General features: G+C 51.8%; 2 protein-coding genes across 3 annotated transcripts in view; both read left to right on the top strand.

Annotated features, from left to right (window-relative positions):
• The window catches only part of Ccdc12 (coiled-coil domain containing 12), a 48,687-nt gene extending 34,585 nt beyond the window's left edge, over positions 1 to 14,102 (top strand). Inside the window, exons 3-7 of the mRNA XM_051203263.1 lie at positions 10,950 to 11,029; positions 12,178 to 12,239; positions 12,360 to 12,394; positions 13,615 to 13,691; positions 13,779 to 14,102. Coding sequence (XP_051059220.1) covers positions 10,950 to 11,029; positions 12,178 to 12,239; positions 12,360 to 12,394; positions 13,615 to 13,691; positions 13,779 to 13,861 — 337 coding nt within the window. The 3' untranslated portion in view covers positions 13,862 to 14,102. The remainder of the gene's footprint in view (positions 1 to 10,949; positions 11,030 to 12,177; positions 12,240 to 12,359; positions 12,395 to 13,614; positions 13,692 to 13,778) is intronic.
• Positions 1 to 21,978, top strand: part of Als2cl (ALS2 C-terminal like) — a 232,033-nt gene that overhangs the window by 36,969 nt on the left and 173,086 nt on the right. The gene's annotated exons all lie outside the window — the stretch shown is intronic.

Genomic DNA, 21,978 nt, shown 5'->3' with positions numbered 1-21,978 from the left:
GCTTTGGTTGTTCTAGTCCTTTCTTTCCTTATAAAGTTAACAAGTCGAGCTGTATGTGCTGGTGGCTCACACCTTGCATCCCAGTACTTGCAAGGTTGAGGCAGGAGGATTGTTGTGAGTTTGAGACCACCCTGGGCCACAGTATGAGACTGTCTCCAAACTCCCTCTGCTTCTGCCCCCTTGAACAACCAGCTTGTAGCTGGGCAGTGGTGGTGCACGCTTTTAATCCCGGTACTTAGGAGGCAGAGGCAGGCAGATCTCTGGTCTGCAGAGTTCCAGGACAGCCTCCAAAGCTATAGAGAAACCTTGTCTCAAAAAGCAGAAATAAAAACAAACAAACAAAAGCCAACCAGCCTATTAATGTCTGCTAAAGAAAAAAAAAAAAAAAAAAAAAAAAACTTGCTGGCATTTATATTAGAATTTCATTGAATCTGTGAATCAGAAATTCTTTTTATTTCTTTCCTAGGGTAAATCTTGTCCCATTCCCCCTACAAACAAACCTCTAGCTGGAAGGAGTGAACCTCAGGCCAGGTTTGGGGGGAACGGGACACCTCTGACCCCCCCCCCCCAGAGGTCACTGTGTCTTTCTCCTGTCCACGCGGCCTCCTTGTGGCTGGCTAATCCTGCTGGGACGTCAGGGATTCACCCTGGAACAGTCCTCCCCAGGCCCCTGCTTACTGCAGAGGTTTCGCTGGAAAGCTGGCCTGAAAAAAGCGGGTGCTCTTGCCAGTTACCTTTGCTTCCTAAGGCAAGCATCCCCCATATGTGCCCGGAGGCGCCACCTTGTAGAGGCCTGTTGCATTGCAGTGGTTCTTAACCTGTGGGTCATGAACCCATGGGAGGGTGTCCAGGACCCTTTCACAGGTGCCGCACATCAGATAACCTGCATATATTTCCTTACAATTCATAGCAGTAGCAAGCTGCAGTCATGAAGTGCTAGTGAAATAACTTTATGGTTGGGGGTCACCACAACATGAGGAACTGTATTAAAAGGCCACAGCATGGGGAAGGGCAGGCGCAGCATACTATATATATTTGGCACAGGATGGCACTGTGCTAAATGCCTAAACAAGTAATTCCCAAAGAGCTCCCCTGCAGCTTTGGATCCCGGTCTTTGTTGGATGCAGTGCTAGGGCTCAAACCCATGGCCCTGACCCCTTTCTCTCACCAAAACTACTACCTGGAAACATAACATGTAGGACCCCATTTCCTGACTTTCAATTCTCAGGTAGGAGTCGGGTAGAACAAATTAAGAAAGTTGGTGAAGCTGACTCACCTGTGACGCAGTGGGCTTGTCTCTATTGTGCAGGATGAGCGTGGGAGCCTCACTGGGCCTTCCCTTTCTGTTTGGAAAGAAAAAAAAAATCGCATCTTATGTGTCATGATCTCCGGTGCTTTCAGAGTCCCTTTCTGAGATCTTCTGGCCTCTCTGGGCTGGGTGTGGTGTGTAGGTGGGGTAGCCGCAGTCTGGCAGGTGAAGTCACTTGCCTAAATTCTCCCAGCTGAAAGGCGGTAGGGCTGACTCTGGGCCCCTCCCTACATCCTATCTGATGCATAAGATGGGAACAGTGAGCTCATGCAGCCTTCTGTGTCATCTGTGAGAAAATGAAGCCCCTCCACCTCCCCGCTGGGTGTGGTCCTGCCCTGCCCTCTTGACCTTCAGTGCTGCTCCGCACAGGAAGGAATCCTGGCCTCTGCCCCACATCCTCTCGGCTCAGGTCAAGGGTGGCCTAAAGGATGCAGCAGCCCTGTAGGAATCAACTAGGCATTTGCAGGCCAGGGCAGCCTGGTGGGGTGAACAGCACTTACTCTGGCCGTGTTCTGTGGGTTATAATCGGGCCCTGAGTGAGGAACACTGGACTTGGCAGGCTTTTGCCTGTATTCCTGTTGCCTGAATTCTTTCTGGGGAGACCTGATCAGACCAGATAGGGCATCAGTGGCAACAAAGTAACTATTCCATCCAGGTCTAGCATGGTGACATATTTATGGAAGAGTGTGGGTGAGAGATTACTTAAAGGAGCCTGGGTGACCCCCAAGCAATTGCGTCATTGACTAGCCCCACCCCAGTGTGGTGGCTTGCCCTTAGCTGCACAGATGAAGTTTCCTGCTGTGTGCTGTAGCATTCTCGGGACTGAGTGTGTGCTGCTGGGAGGGGCCTCAGGAGGTATTGCCTGGGATCTCAGGTGAGAGACTAGTGACTGTCCCCATTCCTCCTTTACTGAGGGGCCACCATCAGGTATCATCTTAAGGGCCTCTTGGGGGCAATCATGACTTCTCTGACCAAGATAGCAGTGGCTATTATGGGGGACAGCATCTCCACCATGGCTTCAACCATCTGGGCTTCAAGTAGCCATGTGCCAGCTCTCATCAGGGAGCCCTGTCTAGGCTGCAGCTTGGCTGCTGTAAACCTTATTTCTCCTCTTCTTTTTTGTTCTGTTTTGTTTGTCGGTTTTTGGTTTTGCTTTTTATTTTTTGGACATAGAGTTTCTCTGTGTAACTCTGGCCTCTGGCTGTCCTGGAACTCCCTCTGTAGACCAGGCTGGTCTCAAACTCAGAGATCCACCTGCCTCTGCCTCCCGAGTTAAAGGATATGTTACAACATCTTGCCTTATTTCTCCTCTTAAATTTAATTATGTGTACACCCCCCCCCCACACACACACATTTGCATTGTTTTGGGGTTTTTGAGACAGTTTTACTTCATAGCTCTGGCTAGTTCTTGCTGTGTAATCACAATGACCTCAGACTCCAGAGAGTCCTTGTGTGTGAGCTTACAGGTGTGTGCCACTGTATCTGGATTAATGGCAACTTAGCAAGTCTGCAAATAAAAAAGGGCTGAGGATGTGGCTTAGTGAGCACTCACATAGCCAAGCCATAGGTTTGACGCTAGCACTGAAAAAGAAAGAGAAGGAAGGACAGATTGGCACATCTGTGCATATCCTATTATTTTATAAATTTTTATATAGCATATTTCAGTTATTGATAGAAATAAATTTCCTATGGCTCCTTAATACTTCTAAGTACTGATGTGTTTTTGTTAGCCCTTGATTTTGACATGTGATATTTCAGAGGGAGGGACTTGAATGTGTATAGCTGTCTGTGTCTGGGAATCGAGCTCTGCGCTATCCTAGTAGGTCAAACAGACTCCAGCCTGTTTTTCTTAAGATTTATTTTTATTTTATGTGTATGAGGATTTTGCCTACATATATGTATGTATATGCACCACATGCATGCAGTGCCAAGAAGCTGGAAGACACCTGTAATAGTTTCTCCTTGGCCTTGTGGCACCACCACTGGGCTCTTGTAAAGTTTCTTTGGCTGTCAGGCAGCCACTTAAATTTCTGAAGGAAAACATTAGGCACCAGTGATAGAAAACATCCCTTTGATTCCTGTTCGCAGTGTCCATGTTCTGGTCTCCTCTTGTATGTCACCTTTTTTGATATTTTAGGGCCCTTTACAAGCCAGCGCTGTGATCACACTTCTCTGGATTGGGACTTGGGCTGGCGGTCTGCCCCCCCCCCCCCAGCTGTTACTTCTACTGCTTCCAGACACATCTGTGTGGAGGATGTTTTGTTCCACTTGCCACTGTATGTGTTTGAACAGCAATCTCCCCTGAGTGGGATCATGGGTTAAGTCTTAAAAGAAGCCATGCAGTCAGCCTCTAGAGCAGTGAACACAATTGTTGCCTCTGCCCGTATTTCTGTGCTTCGGCTGGGTCTGGCCGCTGGCAGCAGCCAGCAAGGCTTTGTTATTTATGCATGTAGAGATGTGTGTCAGGGGCCTTGGAGTTCTGGTGTCTTTGTACTTTGGACATTGAGAATGAGAGCCTTGGGGCTGAAGAGATGGCTCAGATGGTCAGAACACTTGTTGCTTTTCCAAGGAATTGGATTTCTGACCCTAGAATTTAGGTGGAGTAACTCGCAGGGTGTCCAGGCACCATCTTCTGGCTCCTGGAGATATTTTCACATACGTGGCATGTATTTTCTCTCTCTCTCTCTCTCTCTCTCTCTCTCTCTCTCTCTCTCACACACACACACACACACACACACACACACACACACACACACGTAAATGGTCAGAATTGCTGCGTTCTCTCTGGGCATTGCTGACCTCTGGAACCCTGCAGGCTCATCCTAGCCTTGAACTTACCTGGAGTCTATTACTGTGAGCAGAAATGTATCCTGTTTCTAACTAGCCTCTAGGGGAACTGAATGATTGGGGAAGGGTTGGAGGGTCAAGATGGCTGACTGAGGTGAGCCTTGACCTTCTGAGCTTGCTACGAGGATTGGCTAACCCCATCTTGCCATCTCTCTACAGGGTTCATGGCAGTGGGTAAGTGGGGGAGGGAAGCAGACTGATGCCCAAGGGTGGGCAGAAAGCATGGATGCTTGCTTGCCTGTGGTAGGATGGAAGCAGACAGATACTCTCAAAGGTTCCTTTCACTTCTGAGTTTATAGTCCACCCAGAACACTGACTTTCTCTAACTGCTTCACTGGCGCATAGGAAGGTGTGAGAAAAACATGCTGAGGAGTGATTTCCCCTGAATCTCCAGGCTAGCCCACACCCAGAGCCCCTGCAGCTGGCCTGGAAGAAGATCTTGCTGTGGTCATGAGTGCGCCATTCAGGTCTCCCAGATACAGGGGAGGAGGTAGGGGGAGTGGATGCAAATGCTGCCTGTTTTAGAAATGGACTCAATAGGTGTCAGGTTGGACATCGCTGTGTGGCTTGGCCATAAAGACTCATAGACATTACTTAGAAGTGGGCTGTTGTGACCCAGCCACATTCCTAGGGGACACAGTGGCTTCTCAGCTTCCTTCTGTCCTTGGTCTTCTTCCTTGGTCATTAAGCATCTCAGGCATCCAAGGACTACTATAAAGCTCTTCCCCAGGCACCCATGAGTTCCTTCTCCATCTGGGGGCAGCATAGGCTGAGTGCCCGGGCTTTCCTGGCAGAGCCTAAAGCCACGTGCATGGAGTGTGGTTGCCACTGTGAAGGGAGGTGAACTCATGTAGGACAGAGAGGCCCTCAGGAGGGGTGGGGTGATCAGTGTCACCTTGTGTGGAGTGGGGACATTAGGGGAGGGTGCTGTAGGGATCTAGGGGGAGTTGTTAAGGGGGCAGAGCATGGAGCCTGAACCATGTGAAGAAGTTTAGACTCGGAAAGCTCTGGACCACAGAGACTGGAGACGCCGAGGTGACCCTTGTGTCTGCCTCCTGTAGGGAAGCATCAAGGCTTAACTCGGGACTGGCTGCCAAAGTAGAGGGGCCTTTTGGGAAGTCCAGTGCATGTGGCACAAGGTCATAGAAGATTTGGAGCTCACGGGCCCCTTTCCATACACTTCAGGCCTGTTCTCTGACTCGCTTTGGCCCCAGGAACTCTGGTGCTGCCGTGGGCCTTTCCTGCCACAGTCCTCTGCCCTGGAGCCAGCCTTGCCTCATCCCAGCTGCCCCTCCCTTTTCCACTTCCCTTGGTCTGCTTACTCAGCTGGTTGTTTCTAGTAACCAGGTTATTGATTGCTTCAGAAATATCGAAAATTAACGACAATCGAGAAGTTTTTAAAAATCTTACTTAGATGTAAATACCTCCAGCATGTGTTCCCACGGGCAACCCTTCTTTGCAGAAATTATTTCCAGTACTTACGTACGTAAAGATTCAGCACTGCAGATAGCTATCTGGGGATGTCTGTATGTTTACTGATGTGAGGGATTATTGTGTTTCAGCATTTGAAAGATAGTAAAGGGACCCCGGGAAATACCTTTCTTTTTTTTTTTTTTAATAACTATTTTATTTTATGTGCATGGGTGTTTTGACTTTGACTGTATGTATGTCTGTGTGAGGGTGTCAGATCTTGGAGTTACAGACAGTTGAGAGCTGCCGCGTGGGTGCTAAGAATTGAACCTGGGTGCATTGGAAGAGCAGTCAGTGTTCTCAACCACTGAGCCATCTCTCCAGCCCCGAGAAATACCTTTCTTGACTCCTGGCTTCTAAGTTGGGAGTCTGCTTCTAGGGCTGGCATCATAGCTCTTTCCATGGGTAGACCTTTCCTGGGTAGACACATCCTTCCCGGCAGGCTTATGTCCACACACCGTTGATCAGTACACCACCACCTCTTGCGGGGTGTCGTGGTGTTCATTCTAAAAAGGCCATAGAGAGTGTCTTTGTCACTTTGACCATGCCACGTGACATTCTTCCATTGGAACAGTGTGGGGATCTGAGAAAGCCTTAAGAGAATGTGTAAAAGTCAGGCGTTGGTGGTGCTCGCCTTTAATCCCAGTACTCGGGAGGCGGAGGCGGAGGTGGGGGCAGGGGCAGGGGCAGGGGCAGGGGCAGAGGGGGTAGCTCCAGCAAGGGGCTCTGACAGGCTATAGCTTGTTCTGTTAACTCCAAACAGATCTGGCTCTCCCCTAGCCTGTCTCCCACACCTTTATCTTCTGCTACTTAAGAGCTGGGTCTTGGGGATCACCCCACACTCCATGTGAGCATTTGCCCTGCCATTGTCTCAGGCGTAGGAAGGGCCCTACTGGATCCATCCTCCCCTTTCCCTGTGTAAGCTCCAGTCCTAGGCAGCTTTATACCCAGTTCCCAGCAGAAAGGGCCGCGGTGACCATTAAGAGAAGCCCAGCTCCTGGCTGGCCCAGTTTCCAGAGCTCATTAGTAACTGATAGCAAGCTGGTAGAGGCCAGACAAACAGAGCGACACACAGGTAGAAAGGAGGGAAGAGGCCCTTTGGCTGAGCCTCAGCTACCGGAGAGTGTCCTGGTGACCCTGCTGCTCTATGGACAGCACAAAGACCATTTTCTGTCTTCTCCATTTGCTGGCTGTGGGGTTACTGAGGGGCCTTGGCAGGCCATGCCTTTGTGTGCTGGGTGGCCTTTTGCAGCTGCACACAAGGCTTTGTCCCTCATGTTGTGGGTCTCTTTTGTTTCTGTCCTGACAGGTGGATCTCTCAGGGACAAAGCTTCTGGAGCAGTCCCCTGGAGATGAGATGTCTGTTCTAGAGGACCCTGCTGTAGTCAGCTCAGATGACCTCAGGAGAGATGGATGACCTTGGCGTCCATGTGGATGTTGATGGTAGTCCATGTCTCAAAAGCATCAAAACTGAGACTTGGGCCCAGGTCACACTGTTAAAGCCCAGGGCTCTAGACCCCTCTTTCCCAGCAGGGGGAGGGGGAGGGGGAGGCAGAGCTAGCATTTGGCTCCCCAGATCCCCAGAAGAATGGCTTCCCCGTGTGAGTACAGGCACTCAGCATTCCCTGGCCCACTAAGAAGGTGGTAGGCGGTGGCTTGCCTTGCTAGTCCGGCTGGCACTTTGTCCCACCACACCCAGCATTCAGAAGGAGGGCTGCTCAGCTGTAAAGGGAAGGCCTGGGAGGCAAGCGGGGCTTGCTGTCTGAGACCCCGGCATTTTACTTTTTGTCCCTTTCTGTTTCCTTTTTCTGTTACCTTGTTAATGTAGTCTCCATTCCCTTTCTTTTAGGGAGGGCAGCATGCAGGCATTCTTAAGAAATGTTCTAAAAAGCAGGTTATTAAAAAGTAGTAGTAGTTTTATATTTCCTGTACAGTGTAGGCCTCAGGACACTCAGATACTATGTGTTACTCTCTCTGCCCTTTGGACTATCCTTACTTTGTAGCCCAGGCTAGCCTTGAACCCTAATCCATCCTCCTCTAACTAAGTCCTAGGATTGTAGATGATCAGGACCATGTGTGTTTTATATTTTACTTTTTGTTTTGATTTGCTTTACTTTGGGGCGGGGGTGTTTGTGTTAAGAAGAAATGGGTCTTACTGTGCAGCGAGGCTGTCTAGAATTGAGTCTTCCCGCCTCAGCCTTCTAACTGTTGAGATTACAGGCCTGCACCTCCATGCCCACGCTTCACTGCCTTGGTTTTCCATGCTGTCGCTTTCAGTTTCTTCACTGAAGAGTGGATCTCTTTAATTTGTTTCTCTCTTGCTGGCTTTTAGTAATCTGGCGATGGTTTGCCTGCATATCCTTTTCTTTGAAGTTCATGGTTTTTCTTGTTTGTTTGTGACAGTATTTAGCATGTCCCAGCCTAGCTGAACTCAAGGGTCACAGGTTTGCACCGCTATGCTTGGTTTGTGCATACTAGAGATTGAATCCAAGGCTGGTCAAGCGCTCACCCGGCTGAGCTACAACCCCAGCCTGGAGCTCACAGTTTTCTAAAGAAAACGGTTGTTTGACGATTGCTCATGTGTGCGTATGTATGCATCACTTGAGGGCAGTGCCCAGGGAGGTCAGAAGAGTGTCAGATTCCCTTGAACTGGACTTACTGATGGTGTGAGCTACCACGCTGTTACCGGAAACGGAAGGTGGGGCTTCTACCAGAGCAACATGCCCTTCACCACTGAGCCAACTCTCCAGCCCATCTCACTGAATTCTGAATGAGTCTGTCTGAAACATTCATCATTGCAGGGCATGGTGGTGCATCCCACCAGCACTTGAGAAGCTAAGGCAAGATCTCCAGTTGAGAGCTAGCCTGTGCTACAGAGCAAAACTGTCTTCAAAACTCAGTCGCTGTGTCTTTTAAATGCATTTCTGGTATTCTGTTTATAAATATGTAAATCTTGTCATCTCATTGGTACCCTGTGATTAAAACTGGGTGTGGGGGTGCTGGAGACATGGCTCAGAGGTTAAGAGCACTATCTGCTCTTCCAGAGGTCCTGAGTTCACGTGGTGGCTCACAACCATCCATAATGAGATCTGGTGCCCTCTTCTGACCCGTAGGCATACATGCAGGCAGAATGCTATACATAAATAAATGAAACTTAAAAAAAATAATAAAATAAAATTAGTTGTGGTGTAACAGGCCTGTTATCTTAGCACTTAGGAGTTGGAGACAGGTGTTCAGGGCCAGGTGGGATACATGAGGCTCATTTTAAAAATTGAAAGAAGTCTCGGGCCAAAGGTGCTTGCCGCCAAGTCTGACAACCTGAGTTCAGTCCTGGGGCCTATGTAGGAGAGAACTGATTCCTACAAGTTATCCTCTGACTTCTGACTTCTGTGGTGCATGTACACACACACACACGCGCACGCACGCACGCACGCACGCACGCACGATCCTATCACCTTGGCAATTCTCCAAGTCATCGGATGTTTAAATTGTATCTGTGGTCAGGTTTGTTGAGTTGTTTGTGGAAAGGGAATTAAATCTTAGACCTGCTTAGAAAAGCCCCAGTGGTTCTTTCCCAGAGACTCCTGCCCTGGGGCAGTGGGTGGGGACAGCTGTTCGGGCTAGGTGAAGACTTGAACCTAGCCTTCAGCCTCCATCTTCATTGCCTGGAAAGCAAGGCCTTAAGGGGACCTCTCACATCAAGGGCCTAGATGCCCTTGCCGCTTATGAGTGATGCATGCCCGCACATGCAGGGCTCTCAAGAGGGGCTGGGAAGTGGGCCCAGCTCTCTTACTACTCTGCCTTTTCCCTCGCCGACCTGGGGCTGCAGAGGGGGCTTCTTGCTGCAGACTCCCCTCTTGTCATTAACCGTGGAACCTGGATCTAGCTGTGGGCTTGGGGGTGTTTGTTCCCTTTCACTAATCCCTGCCGTTTTCTTCCCACGCCCAGTTTCTCTTCCTCTTTTCTCTCCACCCTGTAGTGAACAAAAGCCATGGTAGCCAGTAAGCTCCACTTTCTCACTGTGGCCCAGTGGCCTGCTGCTCACGGCAGGCCTGGGCAGGGTTAGGGACAGGGTCCCCTGGGAGTGTGGGATGGGCCTTGTGGGGACCGCTCTCCCGGGGTTAGCCCAGCCCCGGGCCCTGGCAGAAGGGAGGAGGCAGTGTGTTGGCATGTGAGCTGGGAGCAGGGCGCGGGTGGGGCTCCAGGGTCACAGCGGCAGGTGGGGCTCCAGGGTCACAGCGGCATCATGTACCACACCTGTGCAATGGCTTGCCCTCTCAGGGACTGGAGAAGCCACCGGCGCTTTCACCAAATCTAGGCAGAGGTCTCACAGTTAGAAAGCTGTCTGGAAACCTAGGACTTCGTGAGGGGCCAGAGTTCAAGGACCCAAAATAGAGTGGGGAAAACAGGTGTTACCGCTGCCTGTGTCCCGTCTAGGGCTCTGTCTGCTGTCCACACCTCCCATCTTAAAGCCTAGCCGCCCCCCAGGGACCCTCACCTTGTTGCCCCGTTGTGTATCCAGGGCCCCCTCTTCCCAGGGGCTGCTGAGCTGGGAGGCAGCCTGCAGAGGGCTGCAAGGCCTGGGTGATTCTGCCCCTGTGACTCCACACCCCCAGGTTTGGGTCTTCCTAACTGCATTCAAAAGGCCTTTCAGGGCATGAGCTTCCGTCTCACCTAGCCTATGTGGGGTCTGCCTGCCCCCGTGGCCTTTGTGGCCACTCCCATCAGGTATGGAGCAGATCTAGTTTCTCCTGCATTTCGGTCCCATCCATTACAGCCTCTGGCCCAGAAGTCACCCCCTGGAATCTTGGCAAATCACACTGCCTCTGTGTGTCACACATGCACGCACGCGCACACACGCACGCACGTGCGTGCGCATATACACACACCTTCATGCCACTCAGCCACACATCCTTGACCCGTACACACAGACCCTTCCCACTAAAGGTGCCTGTGTGACATACATTAACTCCAGGCTCTGTAGAAGGCAGCTGGGATTGGAGAGCAGGTATGGAGGGCTTTCTCTTTCTGGGGTGACTCGCCCCAGGAGCTCTGGTGTAGACTTGCTCTCAGATGTGCAGTCACCCTCCGCTGCCATCACGGTCAGATGGGTACTAGCAAACGTTCCCAGCCACCCTGGCCCCAGCCTCGGGAACATGTGAAGGAGGGGCTGAGGCTTAAGTGTTGCTTCTCTGCATTTGACCATCTCCAGACAGATAGGAAGGAACTCAGAGCTTGCCAGCTGTGGGAGGCAAATGAGAAGCACCCACCCCACCCCACCCCACTCCTGCACTTAAGGGCTGCCTGTGCTCTGCTCTCATAGGGGACTCAGGCTTCGGAACTACGTCCCAGAGGATGAGGGCCTGAAGAGGAGGAGGGTCCCCCAGGCCAAACCAGTTGCAGGTACATGGTTTACCCTTTACCCCCTACATCCCATGATCACCCTCAGAGAAAAGAGCTGCCCCTATTGAGCCAGAGACCATGTTCCTGGGACACTTGAGGACCTCCTCAGGGGCCATGAGGGCAAGAAAGAAGCCCCTTGCACTTGCCATCCTGGAGGGGGCCACGAACTCTCAGGGCATGGGGAATAGAAGTGATCTTGAGCAACAGGGCAAGGCATTGAGTCCTGTGCCCCTGGGAAGACCCCCAAAGAGGCTGACTGTAGAGACACTCCACAGAACAGCCAGCAGCAACACAGGCCAAAGGGGCTCAGCCCAGCTTTCCCCGTGCCATGGTACAGCCTGAGACAACAGTGTGAACAGGGGCCTCCTGGCCACAGCAGCAGAGCGCTCCTCTGTCCTGAAGAATCTGCTTGTGTTGATTGTTTTAAGCCAGGCTCTCATGTGGAGCTCACTATGTACACCAGGCTGGGCTTGAGCTCACAGAGACCCACCTCATCAAAAACCCAGACATCTTTGTTGCTAGTCTACTCCCCTCCTGGTGGAGCGAGCAATGGCAGATCGGGTGAGGACGCCCCACAAGGTAGGGGCTGCATGAGCAACTGGCCCCTTGCCTCTACCAGGAGGCCACTCAGGACTTCTGTCTGGCAAGAGAACTGAAGAACGGGAAGACACTTCCCTGGAGACAGGGCCAAAGGCCCATCGTTATTAGTGTTTCTGACGTCTGTCCCCAGAAGGGGCCACCCACAGGCCTAATGACTTGGTAGAGACAGGTGGCGCCTGTCAGTGTAAGTCTGAGGAGGCATGGATGGGAAGATAAGCCACCCAGACTCTGGCCAGGCAGGACCTAGACCTTCGCTTTTAATGCCACACTTCCCATGTACACAGCAACCTCCCGTTTCCGCTGCCGGGACTGTCAAGTCTGGGCCTGTCCACTCCAGCTACAGGCTGCTGCTGTCCCTTTCCAGGCCCTGGGGTCTGCCCTCAACCTGGGAAACCAGGCCTCTGGCAGAGCTGCGGTTGAGCCCAAGACAAGGAGAGAGGGAGGAACAAGAAGCTTGAGGTTCTTCCCCCTCCCTGGGGCCACTTAGGCTGTCACTGTGGCGTGGCAGGCCCTTTCCCTCAGGCCCGTGTTGTTCTTGCACCCTCTAGTGGAGGAGAAGGTGAAGGAGCAGCTAGAGGCAGCCAAGCCAGAGCCCGTCATCGAGGAAGTGGTGAGTGCCTGGGTGGTCCCACCCCTTTGCCTGCCTTCATTTTAGTTCACCTCTGTGCCCGTCTCTCCACTCCCCTGCGGCTGGGCCTTGGCCCTGATGAGTTGTCTCCTGTCTCCCTAGGACCTGGCCAACCTGGCACCCCGGAAACCTGATTGGTAAGTAAGTGTTGTCCGTGCAGGCTCTTTGCGGGGTGGTGGTGTTTGCTGCGTGTCACGGGCCTCTGCTGGGAGGACAGCCAAGGACAGGTAGGGGACAAGCAGTGCAGGCATAGCTCTTCACGAGAGTCAGAGGCAAAGGCTAGGCAAGGCGTGAATGATGGCACAGGGTAGAGGGACGGGAGAGCAGCTATCCCTTCAAACCCTCTGTGGGGCCCTGGCCCCCGTCCGAGCAGCTCACTCCTTTGTACTCAAGAGACCACAGTGAGCAGAGTGGGTGGACAAGCAGACAGGGTTTATGTCCCTGTTTTGACTGTAAAATGGGGCACCCAATCTCTTGAGGTCCGAAAGCCTGCAGAGCATAGGCGGACTTGGGCTGCCAGCTCACAAAAAAATGGCATGGAGATTTGTTTAATTATGAAAGCTTGGCCTTATCTTAGGCTTGTTTTTAACTAGCTCTTATAGCTTAAATTAACCCATTTCCATTCATCTACATGATGTCACATGGCTTTTACCTCTCTTCCCATGTGTCTGCTTCCTCTGCGTCCAGCTGACAACTCTGCCTTCTCTCCCCCACCCCACCCCACCCCGCACGCTGTCCCCAGAAGTCCTGCCTAACCTCTTCCTGTCTAGCCATTGACCATTCAGCTCTTTACTAAACCAATTGCCATGACACATGGTCACAGGGTGTAAAGGAATATTCCACAACAGCAAGGCCCTGTGAGCTGAGAAAATAGTGAGGGAGGGCGCTTCGGCTGCAGCGTGCAACTCCATGCCTTGGGCTGCAGCGTGCAACTCCATGCCTTGGGCCAGAGGTCAAGGTTGGTTTCCTTGCCTGCCGGTCCCTGTGGACACAGCACCTGCTACAGTGCTTTCACTCAATGTAACGGGCATGAGCTGTGTGTTGTAGGAATGGCAGAACCAGGGAACTCAGGTTCTCAGTGCCCATCTGGAAGCCCCAGGAGGGGGGCGGTGGCTGAGGCAGGAGATGGAACAGGGCCATTGTGTCTCAGTCTTCTCCCGAGGCTGGGTCTGTAGTGCACACCCCCTTCATTAGCTCAGTGGACCTGGGAAGAATGGTGGACTTTGGAGGCCTAGAAGGTCAGAGAAAGCAGTGTCCCCTGAGCAGCCCCCTAGACATCTGAGGGTCTAAATGCTGAGGTCCCAGGGCCACACCATGCAAGCCCTTAGCTTCCCTGTCCCCCTCTTCCCTCTTCCAGGGATCTCAAGAGAGATGTGGCCAAGAAGTTGGAGAAACTAGAAAAGCGGACCCAGAGAGCCATCGCTGAGCTGATCCGTAAGTGCCGTCTGGCCTGCGGGGTCCTGCCCTCAACGTGGTGGCTTAAGCACAGGGCCTTTTAACACTTGTTTGCTCCCCTCTCAGGTGAACGACTAAAAGGCCAGGAAGACAGCCTGGCCTCTGCAGTGGATGCCACCACTGGACAAGAGGCCTGTGACTCTGACTGAGGTGTTCTACGCGTCACGTTTGTTCAGCACATATGTCCTGCGGGAAGATGGTCTTAGGCGAGGGTGGGTTTAGGCTGGCCAGCACTTCCTGGCCTCAGGGACTAAGCCAGCCCTGTCAGGTCGCAGCCTGTATGGGGGGAGACCAGCTTGTCTCCAGGTTTGTACATAAGTATGTATATTGAGCTTTTTTTTTTTTTTTTAAGTTCTGGAAATAGAGACAAATAAACTCCCATGTAGTAGAGGACTGTCATCATTTCCTGTCTACTAGATGCTCTGGGTCTGGACTTAGAATGCAGAGGTGATGCTCAGTGTGTTTATTACCTCTGCGTTGGGCCAGCTTTGTTAAGGCAGGAGGGGTGGGCAGAGGCCAAGGCTGACCTCTGGCTCCAAGTCTCTGGTCAGTCAGTGGTCATCTCAGAACCCTTAGGCCATAGACACAGGGACAGAGTGTCCTCTTGGGACCTCACAGCACCCCTACATCCCTGAGCCCTGTAGTAGTCTATAGGAACACCGCAGAGACCCACATCCACTGCAGAGACCCTCTCACAGCCTCAGTGTGAGAGGGAGGAGGGCAGGCTCTGATCCCACATAGAACCACAGGTTTGAGCCCGCTACACTGTTTCCCAGAGCTGTGGGTTCCCTGACAGGAGTCTGTTCTGTTAGAAGTCAGGCTGTGATCTTGGAGCCTGTGGTCCTGGCCGAGCTGGGAGCCTCAGCTGATGATGACAGACTGGCGGGGTTGACACTGACTCTAGGTGTAGCATCGGAGCTTCCCCTCCAGGAGATTGCACCTGCACTTTATTTTAGGGCTTCCTCCCAGCCGTGACTCATTCAGTGTGGGTTTTCTGACACAGAGTGGCCCAGCTTTGGGAGGCAGTGCTGGACACTTAGGTCATGGACCTGAAGTGGATATGTGCACACGGCAGGGACACCCAACCAGTAAGTGAGATCCTCTAAAGGAAAGTTGTGAATCTGACAGCGGAGCCTGCAATCCCCACACTCAGGAAGGAGGGGTCAGGAGTTCAAGGTCATGCTGAGCTACATGAGTTTGAGGTCATCCTAAACTACAGAACCCTGTCTCAGAAAGGAGAGAAAGGATGGTTGGGAGTGGCATGGGGTGGGAGTCAAGAGAGGTGGGAGAGGAGATGTAGGAGAAGAAGGGATGGTTAAGAGACAACTGTTAGGTCTGAGTGGCTCGGAGTGAGAGCGAGGTCACTGATGAGTGCCAGGCAAGGCACTGAGTAGTCAGACAGCCTGGGGTTCTGGCTCCCTCTGGAGACAGACCAGCTTGGCCAGGCAGGAGCAGGGGTAGGAATGAAGGTTGAGGGCTCCCCATTCCATCTGGGATCTCAGTGGCAAACAGGAAGCTGGTTTGTGATGCTGGAGTCAGACTGGGAACTCCTGCAGCTCCAGCCTAGAGCTAGACTACTGCTCAGAAAGCTAACAAAAGTGGAACGTCTCAGTCTGTGACCTTTGGGGACTTGACCAAGAAACTGCCCGATAAGGAAAGAGGAAAACAAAAACTGCCATGCTGATAGCATTTGGACTAGAATCACAAGAATGAAATTCTGGTGCTTTGACAGGCATGTTGGGAGTCTGGGGCAGGAGTGGAAAGTCTGCCCAGGGTACTGGACACATGGCTCAGTGGTTCAGAGCACTGGCTGCCCTCCCAGAGGTCCTGAGTTCAATTCCCAGCCAAAACATTGTGGTCTCACATGTATCTGTAGTGAGGTCTGTAGTGAGGTCTGGTGCCCTCTTCTGGCCTGCAGGCATGCATGCAAACAGAACATGATAAATAAGTACATCTTTAAAAAAAAAAAAAAGACTGGCTGAGCTACACAGTGAGGCCCCAACTTTGGAAAAAAATTGTCTGGGGATGTGTACCTCAGTTGTTAACAGTGATTGCTTAATGTGCACAAAGTCCTGGATCCTGGATTCACTCTGTGTCCCCTCATGAAATAGGTGTGGTAACAAAGGCCAACCTAGACTCCGTGAGAACCCTGTCTTACAAAAGGGAAGAGGGAGAGACAGTAAAAGGCTCAACAGGAAAAGGCACTTGCCATTAAACCTGATGCCCAGAGTCATTGTGGATTTGATTCCCCTGCTCATTATCTGACGTCTGAGCTCACAGGGGCATGCAGCTGGGGCGTGGGGTGGGGGATGCATGCACATGGCATGCATTCGTACACACACACATATCTCATTTTTAAATGTTTGGTTTTTTGAGACAGGATTTCTCAATGTAGCCTTGGCAGTCTTGGTACTTGCTTTTGAGATCAGGCTGGCCTCTGTTTCCCAAGTGCTGGGACTAAAGGCGTGTGCCACCATGCCCAGCCCTCATTTTAAAAATTTAAAGTCTAGTTCCGAAAAGAACAGCCAATAATCTGGCTGAGAGGTGGTAGCGCAGGCCTTTAATCCCAGCACTTGGGAGGCAGAGGCAAGCGGATCTCTGTGAGTTCAAGGCCAGCCTGGTCTCAAAAAACTAAAATTAAAAAAATAAATAAAAGTAGCCAATAATCTAACAGTGGGTAGACTGGGATTCATTAATCTTTATGTGTTTTGCCTGCATATATGTCTGTACCACACCTATGACTGGTGTTCATGGAGGCCAGAGGAGGGTATCACATCCCCTGGAACTGGAGTTACAGGTGGTTGGTTATAACCAAAGGGAGATCTATAGCCAAGGAAGCTGAGAACAGTAACCATAAAATGGGTCTGTTTTATTATTAGAGAAATAAGGGGTCCCATCCCCCATAACTCAAGAATTAGATGTAAGAGCTGATTAGAAATCTTGAAAGTGAGCTCAGAATGGTATTACACACCCGAAACCCCAGGTCTCTTGGATTGAGGCAAGAAGTTGAAGCCTGGGCTATAGGGATATGGTGTCTCAGAAGAGAAAAGCCCAACCCCAGATCGGAAGGAAAGGGGACAAGCAGGGCTCTGGTGAGCACAGGATTGGCAAAAAGCAGCAGAGATGGCTGGAGTAACATTAGTGCAGTGGATCCTGCAGACACAAGTCTTCAGAGCTACACTGATGTGCCGGGTGTGGGGGTCAGGAGGTTTGCATGAGGTGGCAGCCCATCATGAGGCCACTTCTGGAAGTCGTGTGTTTACTCTGACCCTTAGTGTCCTGGTGACCTGTTATACGTGCATACCAGGAGACAGGCCAGGAATGTTCATAGAGGCGATAACACATGCATGCACACTTGGAGCCATCAGGGGTGTGAGTCCCTATTGTGTGACCTCCCCCAGCCCTGCTTTGCCTCCTCATGTGGCATCTGTGCTCACCTCAAGTCCCACTCACTTTCCCTTCCAGTTGGTCATCAGTGTATCAGGGCTCCTGTGAGCTGCAGGGTGTAAGGAGGGAACCCTGGTGATTTGAGCTAGGCACATTGCCCAGGAGTGAAAGGAAGGCAGCCAGCAATGCTTGGTCAGGGATGTGGAGGGAACAGCAAATAGACTGGCGTCTTTCGGAAAGATCAGTAAGGCTGACTGTTGAGCAAGACTGACAGAGGGCATGTTAAGTAAGTGCCAGGAATGGAATGAAGTGTCATAGTTCACAGGCATCAAAGGACAAAAGTATATTACATACTGAAGAGTATAACCAAGAGCCTGTGCCTGACAAGGCCACGAGAGGTTATCAGATCCACTGAAAATGGAGTTACAGGTGGTTGTGAGCCCCGGTGTGGGTGCTGGAAATTGAGCTGGGTCCTCTGAGAGAACAGCTAGGGCTCTTAACCCCTCAGTCATCTCCCCAGCTCCTAAAATTTATTTAAAAACAGAACAAATGTTTTGTCGCTTATGCCAGTAATCTCATCACTTAAGAGTCTAAGGTAGAAAGATTTCTGTGAGTTCAAGGCCAGGCAGGGCTTTACATGGGTTCTGAGACAGCCTGAGCTAGTGTAAATCCTTGTCTCAAGCAGGGCGGGGTGGGGGGATGGGGAGGATGAGCAGCTGAAGGGGAGTGCTCAAGCTTGACAGCCTGGCTTCAATCAGGGCCCCATATGGTAGAGAACTGACTACTTCCCACTAGTGTCCTCTGACCTCCACACTCACAGCACACAAGAGCCCTTACACGCGCACGCACGCGCGCACGCACGCGCGCACGCACACACACACACACACACTTTAAATTACAAAAGCAAAAGTTAAAGACCACTTTTTCCCAGAACCTCCAGAACCCCAAGAGGCTACTCAGCCAAGACAAGACAGAAAGGATGAGACTTCTTGTCGCCAGGGCCTGTAATTCCCCACTTCCTCACATGGCCACTGGGTGGCAGTAGGAGACACCAGACTGGCTGCCTAATGCATCCTTCAGCACTGCCTGCTCTCCCCGGGGCCACCAACATAGCTTGACACCCCACCACATGAAGCTCCTCACTTTCCCATGGGCCTGTGTCCCCTGTTAAGTAGCTGGGCAGCAGAGATGATCTGGAATGGGGTTAGGGTAATCTGAACCCAGAACACGGGTGACCGTGCCCTGGGGAGGGCAGGTCCCAGGGACCAGGCAGGCCAGTCTGGAGCTTCAAGTGTCCTAACCCTAAGGATAAACTCAGCCCTGCCAGGTTCACCAATCTTGCTCCTCCTTGAGCTGTGGAGTTGACTTTCATGTATGGTGTGTGTGTGTGTGTGTGTGTGTGTGTGTGTGTGTGTGTGTGTGTATGAGCATGCCATAGGATACCTAGAGATAGGGACCTCCTGCAAACCTGACCGGAAGGACTTGCCCATACACAGGCTAGGCTGACTTGGCACCCTCTCACCTTGCCCTGAGCACGTTGCTTACTGTTAACCCAGTGCGGTGGTGAGCTTGCCCGCCAGATGGCTCTAAGTTGGCAGAAGTAGGCATTCCACAGAGTTATGTGGGAGGACATGCTGGATCCCAGGCTATTCCCTTCTAGACTCAGACCTGGCCTTGGGCTCATGCAGCTGTGGACCAGGCAGGGTATTAGAGTTGAGTTCCTAGCCAGCCTGCCTCTTCCGTATGTATTTCTGGTTTTCTTTAAATGTTCCCATTACTCAGGCCTTCAGTGGGCATGAAGACAGAAATAAATCCCACAAGCCATCCCAGCCAGAAGCCGGGAATCCGATTCTCCCTCAAAGGCCGGAAGAGGCCCTTGTGCAGAGCATGCCAGACCACAGTGGCCCACACACTCCACATGGCCATGAATATGCCCCCCTCCATGCACACACATGCACATACATCCCCCCCCACTGGCTTCATACATGTACATATATAGGCGTTCGTGCACATGCAAACATTCAGATTTGCCTCACACAGAAGTACTCCATATATGTTCGTAGGTTCATTGTATGCACATACGCACTTGTGTCCACACTCCCTAAAAGGCTAACATCTAGTAGTGACCACACACTCTGGGTCCCAAACCCAGCCATTCTCAAGGTAATGGTGGGCAAGGGAAGCAAGGCTGGAGAGGCTGCAGGAGGAGGCTGGTCCTGTGCAGCTTAGGAGGAGAGTGGCCTCATGGGAATCCTGGTCTAAGTCTGCCAGGGCTTCTGAATTTTTAAGAGAAGCTGGAAAGCTGAATTTTTATGTGAAATATCCTGATTTTTAAATGTTGGCTCAAGATGCTGAAAATACTGGGAGAGCCAAACCAAACATGTCTAAGAGCCAGATTCCACCCACAGGCGGCATTCACAGACCACGAGTACACATACAAACACACACACAAAGATCACACGTACACAAACACACAAACAAAGAGACACTGGCACAAGTCTCCCAGATGCACCAGAAGACACAGATATGTACAAAGACACATGCGCACACACGTACAAACATGATATAAATATACACTGGCACACACTCAAACACAGAGATACATGCCAAAAGAACCACAAGCAGACACAAATACAAATAAATATGCAAGTTCACACATACCTACAAATATACATAGAAATCCACGCACAATGCACCCTTCTATCTTACTGGTAAAGGCGGTCTTCCTGGGGCACGTAGCACAGCAGCATGGTTTTTGAACAAAAACTATTTTGTGGTCCATACCAACATCATCCTTTGACTCAAATGCTGTAGAGTCAGGGTCAGGTTGACTTGGATGGACAAGCGCTTCATGACTGGTAGAGGTGTTCTGGCAAAGGGTCTCCTGTGTCAGGCCATTACAGGAAATGATTGGGTCCACAGACACTGAGGAAGGGGTGAGTCTTCTCCAGTGACCGAGAGCCCACCTTCTCATGTCCCAGAGCCCATCCTCCAGCCTAGCCTTAAATGCCTACCCTGTTGGCATGGCCGTGACGTTGAGGAGAGAGGCTGTAAATGACTCACCCTTGCATCCTGAAGGGAGATGAGAGCCCTGTCCAGGTGGCTGAAACAGCCTGGGGACGCACTTGAGAGTGAGATGGGGTTCTGAATCCACTTGGGTCAGGAAAGCTGAGCAGGGCCTGACCTCCAGGAAGCCAAGAAAGGGTAGAAGCCAGGGTAACAGTATACATGCAGCCAGCTAGGGCCCAGGGCCCTGCTGGACTCCATAGCCCCTTTCTCCTCTGGCGCGCTTGGCCAGTGGGACCAGCACCACCAAACTAACGGTTATTTCAGCTTGCTGTGGTAGCTTCGGTTGCAGGCTAGGATCATTCTGTGGTTGGCTGAGAAGACATCAAGGACAAGGAGAGAGCCAGACCTAACCTGGTTGTGTTGAAGTTGCACCATAAGTTCTGTTCCCCAGAGCCAGTGACCTTTCAGGACCCTGGGCAGGACTGTGTCCCTAACCAGACACTCACTAGGGAACTCAGACCCCTGGACACATTCACATTCCTCTTGAACCTCCAGAGAATCAGCACCCGCCCCCTGGTGTGTCCCTCTGTCCCCTCACCGCCCTGGGGTGAGCACTGGAGAGTGGACTACCATGGCTTCCCACTGAAGCCTGCAGGCCGGGTACCCTCCCTGGTCTTGAGCAGGGCTTGCAGACTGAGGGGGGAGCAGCAGTGGAATTTGTGGTCCCATGATTCTATTCTGAGCTGGCTGCTAGGTTGAGCCACCAGAGGCCAGGCCTGTGTGTCTTCCCTCGGAGTAGACCAGACTTCTAAGGGTCTTTTGTGGTTTGTCTTCTTTGGAAACGGGGTTTCTCTGTGAAGCCCTGGCTGGCCTCGAACTCACAGAGATCTGCCTGACTCTACCTCCCGAATGCTGGGATTCAAGGTGTATGCCACCACCGCCTGGCAACTTCTAAGGGTCTTCAGAGTTGCTCTCCCAGCTGGTGCTGAGGAGATGGACCCAAAGAGAGGCAGGGCCTCTTGGCAGGCTCAAGGCGAAGGTGGGCGAGAGTTGGGCCTGGCCACCTTGCTGCCCAGATCTAGAGTGCAGTGATTCTGTGAGGTGCCTGGATGGTGGGCTATGGAAGCAGTGGACAGGGGTCTCTGGATGCCCTCCTCCTTGTCTACTCACTGGCCAACGCTGGTTCTGTTTATGTGTTCCCTGTGGCTTGGCTGGACTGTGGGGCCTTGCAGGGAGAAATAACCACCTGGCTCCAGAGGCTGTTGAAGGCAAACAGGGCCCTGACCATCTGCCAGGCCTGCTGAGGGCTCCCATTCCTGCCAACACTGCCCAGGTGAGACTTGGGGGCCTCAGAGTGAAAGCCAGCCAAAGGCTCCCCGTCCAGAGTCAGGGAGCTGGTCCTGCATGACGGTCTTAGGCTGATGTGTGGGGACCGGTTGTGTCCCAGACATCCAGCCAGCAGGAAGTAACACCCAACCTAAAGCATGGCTGCTCCTGACCTGGGTGCAAATGTCCTAAGAAGAAGCCTGGGCTTTGTTGATGAGGTGTCCAACTCATCAACAGTGTAGCAGATCTGGTCTGACCTGGAAACATCATGCAAGATGGTATGTTAGGGCACCTGGCCCCGTTAAAGGAAAAGGACAGCCCTACCTTAGGAACCCAAAGAGATGATAACCAAGTAGGAAGGCAGTCTGGCCAGGGTGCTAACTGAATGTTTTCAGGTAAGTGGGCCCAGTGGCCTTCTGACAGAGCAGTCTGGGGCTAGGATGTGTGGCCTAATGTCCAAATGGCTTCTAGACTCGGTGGAGAGCATAAGCGGTCTTGAAGATTAGCAGGCTGGAAGTCCTGTAACTCTGAGCTGAGCTGACAG

This window comes from Phodopus roborovskii, unplaced genomic scaffold (assembly GCF_943737965.1).
Source record: "Phodopus roborovskii unplaced genomic scaffold, PHOROB, whole genome shotgun sequence".
Classification (NCBI taxonomy): domain Eukaryota; kingdom Metazoa; phylum Chordata; class Mammalia; order Rodentia; family Cricetidae; genus Phodopus; species Phodopus roborovskii.
The sequence above is the reverse complement of the archived record's forward strand: the minus strand, read 5'-3'. Positions and strand labels throughout refer to the sequence as shown.